This window comes from Rhincodon typus, chromosome 18 (genome assembly GCF_021869965.1).
Source record: "Rhincodon typus isolate 14 chromosome 18, sRhiTyp1.1, whole genome shotgun sequence".
Lineage (NCBI taxonomy): Eukaryota > Metazoa > Chordata > Chondrichthyes > Orectolobiformes > Rhincodontidae > Rhincodon > Rhincodon typus.
Window position 1 is genome coordinate 55568580 of NC_063349.1, and position 15879 is coordinate 55584458.

Here is a 15879-nt window from a genome sequence, read left to right on the forward strand (position 1 = left end):
AAGAGGTAGAAAGATGTTGCATTTATGCATTATCTTAACATCCTCAGGAGATTCCCAGAATGCTTAACATCCAGAGAATTTATTCTTGGAAGCCCAGTTGCCACTGTGTTGAAAAACCCAGTGGCAAATTGTTCACACAGCAAGATTTACCAAGCAGCATCATCCTTGGTGATGTTGGATAAAAGGAGGGTGTTTGGCCAGGATAGACAGAGAACTCCCTACTCTTCAAATATTGTTGAAGGATCCTTCCCACCTACCCACCCAAACAGATGGTTTCGTGTTTTTTTTGAACAACAGTGCTTTTTTTTTAAATAATAGTTTTAGCTTGGTTTGGCATTGACAGCACTCCACTCAGAAGGATAAAAAGTGGAAAGAATGGAGCAAATATAGCAGCCAATTTGAGCACAGCAAGCTCCCAGAAAGAGTAACATGATAACTACCAGACAATCCATTTCAGAAATATTGACAGCAGGACAAATGTTGCCCAAGAGCTCTCCTGCTTTTGTTTTATTTGTTTATGCAGTAGTGTTACTGGTTAGTCTAGTATTTATTGTCTTTCCCTAATTGCCCAGAGAAGGTAGTGAGTTGCCTCCTTGGACTGTTGCAGTCTTTATGTTGTAGGGACACACCACAGTGTTTTTATGGAAGGTTATTCCAGGATTTTGACCCAGCAACAGTGACGGAACAACGATATACCTCTAAGTCAGTCTTGAAAGAAATCACACAGGTGCTGGTGTCCCCATGTATTTGTTGCCCTTGTCCTTCCAGGCAGACGTGGTGAGCTTGGAAGGTAATACCAAGAGCTTTGGTGAGTTTCTGCAGTGCACCTTGTACAGAGTATACACAGCTGCTACTATATGTCAATGTTGAAGGAAGGAAATGTTGATTGGCACCTCATCCACCACTTTTCAAGTTTTTTGTCCTAGATGGTGTTGAGCATCTGGAGTGCTATACTCATCCAAGCAAGTGGGGAGTATTCCATCACCCTGCTGACTTGTGTCTTGTAAATGGTGAATAGGCTTTGGGGAGTCAGGAGGTGAGTTACTCACTGCAAGATTCCTAGCCTCTGACATGCTTTTGTAGTCACAGTATTTATACAGCTATTCCAGTTCCTAATTATTGGTAATTTGTGTGTCATGAATGTTACTTGCTATTTGTTAGCCCAAACCTCACTATTGTCCAGGCGTTGCTGCATTTGAACATGGACTGCTTCATTATTTTACAATTCACAAACGGTGCTAAAGACTGTGCAATCATTGGTGAACATCCCCACTTCTGACCTTATTTTGGATAAAGCAGCTGAAGCTGGTTGGGCCTAGGACACTACCCAGAGGAACTCCCGTAGGGATGTCCTGAGCTGAGATAACTGACCTCCAACAACCATCTTCTATGTGCCAGGTATGGTTCCAGCCAAAGAGTTTTCTCCAATTCACAATGACTCCAATTTTACTCAGGCTTCTTGAGGACATGCATAATCAAAATGCTGTCAAGGGCAGTCACCCTCAATCTCACTTCTCCTCTGGAGTCCAACCCTTTTGTTCACGTTTGGGCCAAGGCTGTAATGAAATCAGGAGCTGAACGACCCTGGAATAACCAAAACTGAGAGGTAGTAAGCCGGTTATTCCTTTACAAGTGTCAACAAATGCTTCCATCACTTGCTGATGGAGTGGTAATTGGCTGGGATGGGTGTGAGGAGCAGTTGGGATTTAGTGCGAGTTGAAACATGTGCAGCAGAGTTTGTGATGATCTCAACTTTATCGAAGTTGGAACATAGGAGACCTGCTCAGGACTATGTTCCAATAGTCAAACCCCGATGTAACAAAGGCAGGGATCAGAATTTAAGCAGCTGACCATCTGAAGTAGGAATAATATTGGGATATGTTACAGAGGTACAAACATGCAGACTTAATGGTGACTTTTTTTTAAAAGAAGAAAATCATTCATGGGATGCACTAGGCTAAGCATTTATTTCCCATCCCCAATTGCCCTAGAGAGGGTGGTGATGACCTGTAGTCCTTGTGTTGTAGCTAGACCCACAATGCCCTCAGGATAGTGAGTTTAGTAAAGTGAGGGGGTTTAGTAAAGTGAGGGAGGATCTCATGGAAATGTATAAAAGTTTAGACATGGTAAACGCAGAAAGGATGTTCCCAATGACCAGGGAGTCCAGATCTGTGGGTTACAGTCTTAAGCAAGTGAAGTAGGCCATTTAGATTGAGACAAGGAGAAATTTTTTCACCCAGAGAGTGGTGAGCCTATGGAATTCTCTGCTACAAAAAGCAATTGAGGCCAAAACATTGAAAGTTTTCAAATAAGGAGATAGATATTGTTCTTAGGGCTAAAGGGATCAAGGGTATGGGGGAGAAAGTGGGAACAGGAACTGAATTGGATGATCAGCCATGATCATATTGACTGGTGGAGCAGGCTCAAAGGGCAGAATGACCTACTCCTGCTTCTATTTTCTATGTTTCTATACAAGTCTGAATGGCTCAAAGAGAAACTTGCAGGGGGTGGTGATATCTCCTGCCCATCCTTCTGGTTCCAAATGTTAGCAAAAAGTTCATCTCAGGGTCAAACATGGTGGCAAGTAGTGAACAATCTTGTTTTGCTTCGCCCAGTTTCCAGAGAAGAGTTGCAGTCAGTAGCTAAGGACCAGAATTTATCCTGGGGAATGAAGACAACAACTTTGATCTTTTCAAGTTAGTTGGAAGGAATTTCTGCTCACAATGGACTGGATGTTGGAGATGCAGTCTGAACAATTCTGAAGCAGAGAGGATTGGAGCAAGGTGATAGTAATATAGAGCAGGGAGTCCACAATGCACATATGAAAACTGATGAATGGTTTCTGGTGATGTAGTGCATACAGAAGAGAAATGGCAAGGCCACACAGTAAATCCTTCAGGTCACCAGAGGTAATGGTGCAGGAGCATACAGACCAGGAGCATTCAGCCCACTGAGCCTGCTCCATCATTCAATGAGATTGTGGCCGATCTGGTAATCCTCAACTCCAAGTTCCTGCCTTTGCCCCATTTTCCTGATTCCCTTACTGATTAAAATTCTGTCTATCTCAGTCTTGAATATACTTCATGACTGGTGTGAATGACTGAAATGGTTTTTAAAACTTGCCCAGTTTTTTAAAATTTCCCAATCCTCTGGCTTCCCATTATCTTTGGCACATTGTCTGCTTTTCTTATTTCTGTTCATGCTCTCACTAATTGGCTGATTTGTGCCCTGCCTGGAATCCTTCTTTCTCACTGGAATATGCCTGTTGTAAGTCATGTTTTCTTAAATGTCTGCCATTGTTCCTAATGCTATTACATGCTATTCAATGCCCCAATATTCATCATTTCACACATGCATTCCTATTTTTTAGGGAACAATTTGCAGTAATTGTTCAGCCGTTTCATTCTTATGTCATTAGTTCAGTATGTGGCCAACTGCTCCCTGCAGCTCTCATGCAGTCATCTAACGTCATGGCTACCCCTGCCCAGCAGCCTCTGTGCAGCATTCCCTTTCATGGTCTTTGTGTTTACAGCTCTCAGTGAAAATGCCCCATGAGGTTCCTCTTAACTTTGTGTTGAAGCTGTATAATTGTACAACCAGGAATGGTAAAGGTATCACTAGTGCAAATGTTGAAAAGGTGTTTGCAAACCTAGTTTCTCCTTCTCAAATTGAATACAAAGTTCTATCATTTTATGGTCATTGTTCTGTAGGTAACCTTTTACTCAAATATTTATTAAACCTCCTTCATTACATATCACCACAGCCAAAGTAGCCTGATCTGCGATTGGATCCATAACATATTATTCAAAGAAACTGTCCCAAATGCATGCAATGAATTCTTTCTCATGCCTACCTCTACCAAACTGATTATCCCAATTTACATGAAGATTAATGTCATTCATGATCGATGCTCTGTCTTTCTCAGATGCTCTCATTATCTCTTGACGTATTCTCTGTCCTACCAAATAGCTACTGTTAGGGATCCTATAGACTACTCCTAACAGTGCCATCTTCTCCTCATTTTACCTCCATCTGATAAAGATTCTACGTCTTCTGATCCAAGATAATTTCTTGCTATCATACTTACTCCGTCTTGTACTAACAAAGCTACCCCACCACCCTTTCCTTCCCCTCCTTTCGAAAAATTACCCCTAAGTATTTAGTTTTCAGCTTGGATCTCCTTGTAACCATGTCTCTGTAATGTCTATAATAAGATCATAACTATTAACCAATACTTAAGCTATTGATAAGAATGGATACAGAAACAGACGGTCACGTGGATGTTAAGTGTACAGTTTGCTAAAGGTTGAGAAAGTAGTTAAAAGATTTTTGGGCATGTGAGCATTCTACATTGAGGCACAGAGTACAAAAGCCAAAAAGTCAAGGAGGTTAATGATGAACCTGTACAGAACAAGTGGTACTGTCCTATTCTAAGCCAGGAAGCACAGGTACAAGTTCCACCTGCTCCAGAGGTCTGTAATAATTTCCAATCAACCTGTTCAGAGACATTATCTGAAACAATAGCTCAGCCTTAACAGGAATCGTATATTTAATTCTGGGCTTTAGGAAGAATGTGATGGCTTGAGAAAAAGATGCAGAAAATACTCACAAGAACAATTTCTAGGATGTAGTACTTAAGAACATACGAATTAGGAGACACAAGCCACTTAGCCCCTCGAGCCTGCTCCACCTTTCAATAAGATTATGGCTGATCAGATTAATCCACATTCCTGCTGGCCCAATAATCTTTTACCGCTTTGCTTATCAAGAATCTATCTACCTCTGCCTTAAAGGTATACAAAGATCCTACTTTCACTGCTTTTTGAGGAAGAGTGTTCCAGAGACTTCAATTTGACAGAGAGACTGGAGATCTCGCTGTTCTCCTGAGTAAACAGAAGGTTGAGAGGAGATTTGTTGAAAATCTTGAGGGGTTTGGATAGAGGAGATGGGAGAAACTATTTCTGTTAGGAGAAGAACCCCAGAGGACATAGATTTAAAGTGACTGGCAAAAGAACCTGCTCTGCCATTCAACGGGATCATGGCTGATTATCTGTCTCAATGCTGTGTTCCCACTTTCTCCCCAAACCCCTTGATACCTTTAAAATCTAGAAGCATATCCATCTCTTTTGTGAATATATTCAGTGACATGGTCTCCACACCTTTGTGGTAGAGGATTTCTCAGGTTCACTACCCCTGAGTGGAGAAGCGTTTCCTCATTGCAGTCCTAAATGGTCAACCCTGTATCCCGAGACTGTATCTCCTGGTTCTAGACTCCTCAAATCAGGACTCCTCATCCTCCCTGCGTTTAGACTCTTCAGTCCTGTTAGAATTTTATATGCTTCAATCAGATTGCCTCTTGTTTTTTTTTAAACATGAGCGAAAACAGGCCCAGTCGAACCACAATACTTACATATTACAACAATCCTACCATATCTGGTGTCTCATTAGACCCCACTTGGAGTACCATGAACAGATCAGAGCAGCACACTTTAGGAAGCAGTATAACATATGTTTACAAAAATGATACCAGGACTTCAGCGGTTAAGTTATGAGAAGAGGTTATACAAATTAATCCTGTTTTCTCTAGAAGTTAAAAGGTTAAGAGTAATCTGATCAAAGTCTTCAAGATATTAACAGGAAAAGACAGGTTCGATAAAAGAAACTATTTCCACTCGTTGGGAATTCTAGAACTAGGGGCGTAGTCTGAGATCTAGGGCCAGACCATTCAGGAGAGGTGTTAGGAAGCACTTCTACACACAAAGGGTGGTAGAAGTTGGGAGCTCTCGTCCACAAATGGCATTCATGTTACATCAGTTGTAATTTTAAATCTCAGCTAGATAAATTTATGTTAAGCAAAGGTATTAAGGGATATGCAGTTAGGTCACAGATTAATTTGAATGGTGGAACAGGCTCAGAGGGCTGAATGGCCTACTCCTGTTTCTACATTCCGATGTATCAGCTTCGTGAAACTTGCTGCACTCCCTCTATGGCAAGTATATTCTTTCTGAGGTAAGGAGGCCAAAATTTCATGCAATACTTAGCTGTGGTCTCATCAAGGCCTTGTGTAACTGCAGTAAGACATCCCTACTTTGGAAATCAAATCCTGTTGCAATGAAGGCCAATATACGATTTACCTTCCTAAATGCTTGCTGCACCTCCCTGTCTACTTTCACTGACAGGTGTGGAAGGACACCCACATCCTTTTGTACATCCACACTTCCCAATATATCACCATTTAAATAATACTCTTCTTTCTGTAGTTCACACTTAAGTGTTTAACTTCACACTTAGCCAAATTGTACTTCATCTGCTGTGTGTTTGCACACTCACTCAACTTGTGTAAATCACTTTGCCCACAGCAAGCTCCCCTAACAGTCATGTGATAACAGCCAGACAAGCTGTTTTAGGTGTGTTTGTTGAGGTATAAAATATTTTCAAAGACAAACTCCACTTCACATCCACTCGAGCAGGCATGAGGAGCTTTGGTTCAATGTCTCATCCCAAAGACAGCAAATCCAGCTGTGCAGCACTCCCCCACTACTGTCACTGTACTGTCAGCCTAGGGTTATGTGCTGAAGACCCGCAAAGGGATTTTTACTTCTAAGTAAAAAAAAAGGTGAGAATGCTACCAACTGAACCATAGCTTGGGCACACATTCACTTGACAGAGACAGAGTTGAAATAATCGGCTCGTGAGTATTTTCTACAGGTTGACTGTCAGCTGACTTCAAAGTTGGGTCTCTCACACTTATGTTGCTAAGACTGTGAAATGGTCAAATTGCCTCATTCTCACAGAAATGATTACTCAATACTAGAAGATATCTATAAAAGGTTCCCTGCATTGTTGATTTAAATGTATGAAATATATGAGGCTTCGATCTGACTCCAAGTGCAAAGAGGTGAAGACAATTGATTTGTGAATGAGTGTCAGATCTGGATCATTATAATGATTTTCCAATTTAGAAATCCTGATCACTCCCATTGATTTCATTGTCCCAACTGAGGCAAGCGCCAGGAGATCCTGCATCAAATGGCTGCCGACGCAGAACAGTTGATAGTTACGGGCTACAGCTTTAAGCGAACTGACAAAATAATCAAATGCCACTGAAGAAAATCTTTTTACACAATTAGTGGTTAAGATTAGGGTTTGGACTGCCTGAGGGAGACACAGTCAAAGTAGACTTTAGCAGAGAATTGGACAAATACTTAGGGAACAAAAAGTGCATGACTGTGGGGAATGAGTGGGGCCACAGGTTTTAAGTGAAGTTTTTTTATTCACTCGTGGGACATGGGTGTTGCTGGCTGGGCCAGCATTTATTGCCTGTCCCTACTTGCCTTTGAGAAGGTGGTGGTGAGCTGCCTTCTTGAACTGCTGCAATCCATGTGCTATAGACAGACCCACTATGCCTTTAGGGAGGGAATTCCAGGATTTTGATCTAGTGACAGTGAAGAAATGGTGATACATTTCCAAGTCAGCATGGTGAGTGGCTTGGAGAGGAACTTGCAGGTGGTTGTGTTCCCAAATATCTGCTGCCTTTGACCTTCTAAACAGAAGTGGTGGTAAGTTTACTCCTTTCCTTTAAACTACAACCTTTAGTTTTGGATTCCCCTACCATCAGGATCATCCTTCCTGTATTTAACCTGTCTTTCCTGTTAGAATTTTGTAGCTTTCTATGATTCTTCTAAACTCCACAGAATACAATCCGAACCAACTCCATCTCACCTCATATGTCAATCATACCAATGCAGGAATCAGTTTGGTAAACTTGGTGGGGTAGGTGATAGTCTAGTGACATGATCACTAGGCTATTAATCCAGAAACCCAGCTAATGTTCTGGGGACCCGATTTCGAATCCCACCATGACGGATGGTGGAATTTGAATTTAATTAAACAAAAAGAGTCTGGAATTAAAACTCTACTGATCACTATGAAATCATTGCCGATTGTTGGAAAAACTCATCAGGTTCACTAATGTCCTTCAGGGAAGGAAATCTGCCACCCTCACCTGGTCTGGCCTACATGTGATTCCAGACCCACAGCAATGTTGTTGACTCTCAATTGCCCTCTGAAATGGCCTACCAAGCCACTCAGTTGTACTAATCACTACAAAGTCTCAAAGAAATGAAACCGGACGGATCACCTGGCATCGAACTAGACACCGTAAAAGACAACAGCAGAAACAGCCCTGTCAACCCGACAAAGTCCACCTCACTAACATCTGGGGGTTAGTGGGAAAATTGGGAGAGCTGTCTCACCGACTAATTAAGCAACAGCCTGATATAGTCATACTCACGGAATCATACTTTACAGACAATGTCCCAGACACCACCATCACCATCCCTGAATATGTCCTGTCCCACCGGCAGGACAGGCCCAGCAGAGGGGGTGGCACAGTGGGATACAGTCGGGAGGGTGTTGCTCTGGGAGTCCTCAACATTGACTCCGGACCCTATGAAGTCTCATTGTTTCAGGTTAAACACTGACAAGGAAACTTCCTGCTGATTACCACATAGTGTTCTCCCTCAGCTGATGAATCAGTATTCCTCAATGTGAACAACACTTGGAGGAAACTGTGAGGATGGCAAGGGCACAAAATATACTCTGGGCAGGGGATTTCAATATTCACCACCAAGAGTGGTTTGGCAGCAGTACTACAGATCGAGCTGGTCGGAACTTGAAGGGCATAGCTGCTAGACTGGGTCTGCGACAGGTGGGGAGGGAACCAACAAGAGGGAAAAACATACTTGACCTCATCGTTATTATTCTGCCAGCTGCAGTTGCATCTGTCCATGACAGTATCGGTAAGAGTGCCCATTCGCACAATCCTTGTGGAGACGAAGTCCCGCCTTCACATTGAGAATAACTTCCATCGTGTTGTGTGGCACTATCACCATGCTAAATGGGACAGATTTCGCACAGATCTAGCAACTCAAGACTGGGCATCCATGAGGTGCTGTGGGCCATCAACACCTGCAGAGTTGTACTCCAGCACAATCTATAACCTCATGGCCCGGCATATCCCCCACTCAACCATTACCATCAAGTCAGGGGATCAACCCTGGTTCAATGGAGAGTGCAGGAGGGCATGCCAGGAGCAGCACCAGGCATACCTGAAGATGAAGTATCAATCTGGGGAAGCCTCCAAACAGGACTACTTGCACGTCAAACAGCGAAAGCAGCAAGTGACAGACAGAGCAAAGTGATCCTACAACCGACAGATCAGACCTAAGCTCTGCAGTCCTGCCACATCCAGTGGTGAATGGTGCTGGACAATTAAACAACTCACTGGAGGAGGCAGCTCCACAAATATCCCCATCATCAATGATGGAAGAGCCAAGCGCTTCAGTGCAAAAGATCAGGCTGAAGCATTCGCGGCAATCTTCAGACAGAAATGCCAAGTGGATGATCCATCTCAGCCTCCTCCAGTGGTCCCCAGCATCTCAGATACCAGTCTTCAGCCAATTCAACGTGATATCAAGAAATGGTTGGAGACGCTGGATACTGCATAGGCTACGGATCCTGACAACATTCTGGCAATAATACTGAAGACTTGTGCTCCAGAACTTGCCGCTCCCCTAGCCAAGCTGTTCCAGTACACTTGCCACACTGGCATGTACCTTGCAATGTGGAAAATTGCCCATAAATATCCTGTACATAAAAAAAACAGGACAAATCCAACCCGGCCAATTACCGCCCCGTCAGTCCCTCTCGATCATCAGTAAAGTGATGGAAGGTGTCAGTAACAGCGCTATCAAGCAGCACCTGCTCAGCAATAACCTGCTCAGTGACGCCCAGTTTGGGTTCCGCCAGGGCCACTCAGCTACTGACCTCATTACAGCCTTGGTTCAAACATGGACAAAAATGCTGAATTCCAGGGGGGAGGTGAGAGTGACAGCCCTTTACATCAAGGCTGCATTCGACCGAGTGTGGCATCACGGAGCTCTAGCAAAACTGGAATCAATGGGTATCGGGGGGCAAAATCTCCAGCAGTTGGAGCCATGCCTGACACATAGGAAGATGGTCGTGGTTATTACAGGTCAATTATCTCAGCTCCAGGACATCTCTGCAGGAGTTCCTCAAGTAGTGTCCTCAGCCTAGCCATCTTCAGCTGCTTCATCAATGACCTTCCCTCCATCATAAGGTCAGAAATGGGAATGTTCGCTGATGACTGCACAATGTTCAGCACCATTCGCAACTCCTCAGATACTGAAGCAGTCCGTGTTCAAGTGCAACAAGATCCGGATAATATCCAGGTTGGGCTGACAAGTGGTGAGTGACATTCACGCCACACAAATGCCAGGCTATTACCATCACCAGCAAGAGGCAATCTAACCACCACCCCTTGGCTTTCAATGGTGTTACCATCTCTGAATCCCCCACTATCAACATCCTGGGGGTTATTATTGACCAGAAACTCAACTGGACTCACTACATAAACACAGTGGCTACAAGAACAGGTCAGAAGCTGGGAATACTGCGGCAAGTAACTCACCTCCTGACTCCTCAAAGCCTGCCCACCATCTACAAGGCACAAGTCAGGAGTGTGATGGAATACTTCCAACTTGCCTGGATGAGTGCAGCCCCAACAACACTCAAAAAGCTTGACACCATCCAGGACAAAGCAGCCGTTTGATTGGCACTACATCCATATAAGCACCCACTCCCTCCACCACTAGTTCAGTAGCAGCAGTGTGTACTATCTACAAGATGCACCGCAGAAATTCACCAAAGATCCTCAGACAGCACCTTCCAAACCCAAGACCACTTCCATCTAGAAGGGCAAGGACAATAGACATATGGGAACACCACCGCCTTAAAGTTCCCCTCCAAGCCACTCACCATCCTGGCTTGGAAATATATCGCCCATTCCTTCACCGGCACTGGGTCAAAATCCTGGAATTCCCTCTCTAAGGGCATTGTGGGTCAACCTACAGCACATGGACTGCAGCGGTTCAAGAAGGCAGCGCACCACCACCTTCTCAAGGGCAAGAAATGCTGGCCAGCCAGCGATGCCCAAATCCCACAAATGAATAGAGAAAAAACCTTTGCTGTGTTCCCCTATAGCAAGAACGTCCTTTCTCATTTAGATAATGAAACCAAAACTGCACATAATATTCCAGGTGTGGCCTCACCAATGTCCTGTACGATTGCAGCAACACATCCTCGTTCCCGTACTCAAATCCTTTCGCTATGAAGGCCATCACACTGTTTGCCTTCTTTAAGACCATAAGACACAGGAGCAGAAATTGGGCCATGCGGCCCATCGAGAGTGGGCCCATGCATGTGCAGTAGGCACATGCATGCTTACTTTGAGCAACTGGTGAATGAGGACACCTAGGTTTTGTTGAACACTTCCCCTCTCTCAATTTATAGCCATTCAAATAATAATCTGCCTTCCTATTTTTACGAAAAAAAAGTGGATTACCTCCCATTTATCCACATTATACTGCATATGCCGTGCTTCTGCCCACTGTCCCAATCACACTGCAACATCCTTCCACCAGCTTTGTGTTAGCCATGTATTTTGAGACACTACATTTAGTTCCCTCATCTAAATCATTAATATATATTGTGAATAGCTGGGTCCTAGTACTGATCCCTAAAGTACCCCACTAGTCACTGCCTGCCATTTAGAAAAAGGCCCATACATTTTGACTCTTTGTTTCCTGTCTGCTAACCAAATTTCTACCCAACTCAATACACTACCCCCAATCCTACATATTTTACACATGTAAATTTACACATTGGTGATGTTGATTGAGGAATGAATGGATCAAGCAAAATCAACTCCCACTCTTCCCAGAATTAAGTGATGTGGGATCATTTAAGTCCCCTCAAGAGGGAAGATAGAGCTGAGATTTAATGTCTCATCGACGAAGCATGAATTTGTTTTTTCATTATATAACTATATTGGGCAATCACAGCTATTTCTGCCTGACAGAAAAGGAGAGTAACCAGCAATTTCCAAACTGGCTGTAATATAACTGGCCTTATGTTTTGCTCAGCATTCGATATAAGCAAGAGGCTGCTTTAAGCACGGGAGATTTTAAAGCAGTGGCAACCATGCCTCTGGTGTCCTCAACAACAACATCATCCAATGCCATCTCTGCCAAGTCAGTATGCCGAGAAATCAAAATATCAAAGTTTGCTTTGGCAACAGTTTATTTAATCTGGCAATGGGTAGCAAGGAAAAAGAAAATCAATGGAGAAAGACAGAATTAACCAACTTTTCCCTTGCATTAACTGTGAAAGAAACAAAGCATTTCCCCCCTTCCCACACAAGAAAGTTTTTTTGCAGGCTAATAAAGTTTACAACTTAAACCTGAAAATATATGGATAACAAATCCTGTACCTACCGACATGTGTGATCATCACTAACACTTGCGATCTGTTTCCCAGTGTTGGGGTCAAATACTAGATCGTTGATGTAATCAGTATGACCTTCTATTACCTACATGGAATAATAAATCAGGACACTTCAGTGGAAATCTAAATTTGAACAATGGCCTTATTTCAAACTCAGCTGGTCGATGTCACATTTCATTAATATTTCAGTACTTGGAACTAACTGACGTAGACAGTTCATCTAAGTCCAGCACAACACATTGGCTGAGCAGAGAACTCACTGCAAAATGATTACCTTAACTGCTACCACGAAGTGGCATATGCATGGATCAGAACTGAATCATCTAACTTATAACTAATCACTTACACTCTTATCGTGTTCAGATGAGTATTACCCCGCCTCAGGGAGGATACCATGGCTTTGAGAGATTTGCTAAACTAGTGCCTTGGATAAGAAACGAAGTTCAGAAAGAGACTGAAAAAAAACCTGGGATTTTCCCTGGACAGCAGAAAAGGATGGGGGGAATTTTAAACAAGGTAAACAAAATCTCCATAATTTTGAACGAGTAAATCAGAAGAAACTGTTCCTACTGGCAGAAACAGGATAACATTTAAGATCATTGGCAATTCAGCCTAGGGGAGATGGAGATGAAGAGAAATCCTTCTTTACTCAGTGAGCTGTTGTGATCTGGGACATGCTGCCTGCAAGGGCGATGGAATCACATTCAACAGGAACCTTTGAGAGAGAATACTTCAAAAGAAGAAATTTTCAGGACCATGGAAAAGATCGGGGCTTGGCAGGGGGTGATCAGTTGGCATTTTCAAACGTGGTCTCAACATCATACAACCAATAAAGTACTTTCCAAGTTGTCCTCACGATTGTAACATAGGAAAACACATCATTCAATTCGTTCATTCCTATCTCCCCAAAACAGCAATGCATTACCGACCAGATAAGCTGTTTTGATGATTGCCCCTCTCTGTCATGCCAGATTCAAACAGAATGGCACAATATGTCAATTTTACAGAAACTGGGTGATATGCTGGAGTATTGTGTATTTGATTTTTACTTGTACTCCGTGCTCTGACTCCTGTTTTCGCCTTTCCTGAACTCACTGACTCCTTGCAGGGACACAGTTCATATGACTTAGGAATCTTTATTCAACTGTAAGTCTGACAGAGTGTCAACAATGGGGGTCATTCCAGAGTTGCTACAACAGCCGTGGCTCTTCTGACATCCTGTAAAAGCTAAAGGGGGTGAACACTTCATTCCAGAGCATCCTGACTGATTAGAGTGCTTCTCTTCTTCCTGTTCATCATTTGAAATGAGATGTATGACCCACATTGAATTGGCTTTAAGATCAGGTTCTGTATAACTCAGGAACTGAACCACTGGGGGATCTGAATTTTGTATTTTTGGGAAGGAAATAACTTGCACTAATATAACACTCCCTTACATCCTTAGCTCATCTCATCACAACACCCAGGCGACCATTGTGATACAAGGGAGAACAGCAGTCAGTATGTTCACAGCAAGCTCACCAAAACAGCAAGCAGATATTAAGCAGATAATGTGTTTTGTTGACATTGGTTACAGTGTAAGTATTGGCCATAAACACCAGGGAAAACCTTACTGCCCTTCTTCAACATAGTACTTTGAGATTTTTTTAATCTTAACTAGAGATGTCAGAGAAAGAAGGTGGGGAAGGAGGATACGAAGCTCTGCAATGAGATATAGACACGTCAAGTGAGTAGGGAAAATAACTGGCAGACAGATGTGAGAAAACCTGAAGTTGTCCACTGTGGCAGGAAGAACAGAAAAGAAGAACATTATTTAATGGAGAGAGACTGTGGATTGCTGCAATACTGAGGGGACCTGGGTATCATTAACACGAATCACAAAGATACAGCCTGCCTGTGCAGCAAGAGATTAGGAAGGAGAATGGAATGTTGGTCTTTATGACAATGAGGATGGTGTATAAAAGGAGGGAAGTCTTGCAAAATCTGTTAGACAGCCTTCGTGAACTGTATCCGGAGTTCTTTGTACAGTTTAGACTCCTTACTTGAGGGATGGACCTACATTAGACGAAGATGCAGGCACAGTTACAACGTTTAAAAGACATTTAGGAAAGGTTTGGAGGGATATAGGCCAGGAGCAGGCAGGTGGGACTAGTTTAGCTTGTGATTATATTCAGCATGGACTGGTTGGATTGAAGGGTTTGTTTCCGTGTTATATGACTCTGACTCTAAGTTCAGAGAAGGTTCACTCAGCTGTTCCTGGGATGATCTTGTGAGGAAAGATTGACAGGTTGAGCCTCTATTCATTAGGGTTTAGAAGAATGAGAGGTGACCTCATTGAATTGTACAAGATCCTGAGAGGGCTTGATGGGCTAAATACTGAGAGGATGCTTCCTTCTCCTGGGGAATCTCGAATGAGGGGCACCATTTAAAAATAAAGGATCTCTCATTTAATATGAGAATAAGGGCTTTTTTTCTCACAGAAGATTGTTAATCTTTGCAATTCTGTCTCCTAGTGATCAATGGAGGCTAGATCACTGCATTTATTCAAAGCTGGGTCAGTGTTTTTTTGATTTATGGGTGAGTCATGGGTTATGGGAGACAGACAGAAAATTGGAGCAGTTAAGATCACAAGATAATCCACTATCTTCTTGAAGAGCAGAGGCAACTTGGATGAATGGTCCTTCTGCTCCTACTCCTTAGTATGTAATAATCAAGGGAGATGTTTGTTTTATTTTTGCCATTGTGCTGTAAATGTATCTAAAGTCACAGATATTCAAGATGTACTAACCATATGCTCTTGATGTTTGGTCAGGCGTCTGTTTATCCCTCAGTCCAGATTGCATCAGTTAATGTTTGTGGCATCTTGCTGTGTGCAAATTGCCTGCCATTATTTCCTATATTACAAGAGTCGCCGCGCTTCAATGGTCATAAAACACTTTGGGATAGGAAAGATGCTACTCAAATGCAGCATTGTTCATTCTCTTCATTAGATGAAGATGAACGACACAAATTTCATTTCTTTGGTGCCTTTTACAACTTTACAGCATCCCAAAGCATTTCACGACCAGTGAAGTATTTTATGAAGCAGTCAGTTAGAAGAGGTACCTGCCACCTGGTGTTTTCCTTGAGATCAGATGTTAGCAGCCTCAGCTTTCTGTCGGCATCTGCTGTGCAAAACCTGTAACAATTAAAAACCAAATTAAAACAAGGAAATTGAAAAAGACAGCATTATTTATTTAAAAGCAAAATACTGTGGATGTTGGAAATATGGAGAAACTCCGCAGGTCTGGCACTGTGGAGAGAAACAGTTACCGTTTCAAGTTCAGTATGACTCTTCTTTGACTTGAAAGGGATTCAAGAAGGGTTCTTTTATACTTTTGACAGAGGTGGGGAAAGTGGGAAGGGAATGGACGGTGTAAAAGCCCAACACACAAGACAGATAGGTTATTAATTGTGGAGAAACAGCAAAAGAGATGTAAAATGGGTAAATAAAATGGGTTTAAAGAGACAACA

At 42.8% G+C, this 15879-nt stretch overlaps 2 protein-coding genes across 2 annotated transcripts in view; one reads left to right on the forward strand and one right to left on the reverse strand.

Annotated features, from left to right (window-relative positions):
- Nucleotides 1–15879, reverse strand: part of nup37 (nucleoporin 37) — a 37738-nt gene that overhangs the window by 14330 nt on the left and 7529 nt on the right. The window contains exons 3-4 of the mRNA XM_048607614.1: nucleotides 15472–15544; nucleotides 12357–12451 (exon numbers count right to left, since the gene is read on the reverse strand). Coding sequence (XP_048463571.1) covers nucleotides 12357–12451; nucleotides 15472–15544 — 168 coding nt within the window. The remainder of the gene's footprint in view (nucleotides 1–12356; nucleotides 12452–15471; nucleotides 15545–15879) is intronic.
- LOC109914144 (PARP1 binding protein) overlaps nucleotides 1–15879 on the forward strand; it is a 78026-nt gene that overhangs the window by 9738 nt on the left and 52409 nt on the right. The window lies entirely within an intron of this gene.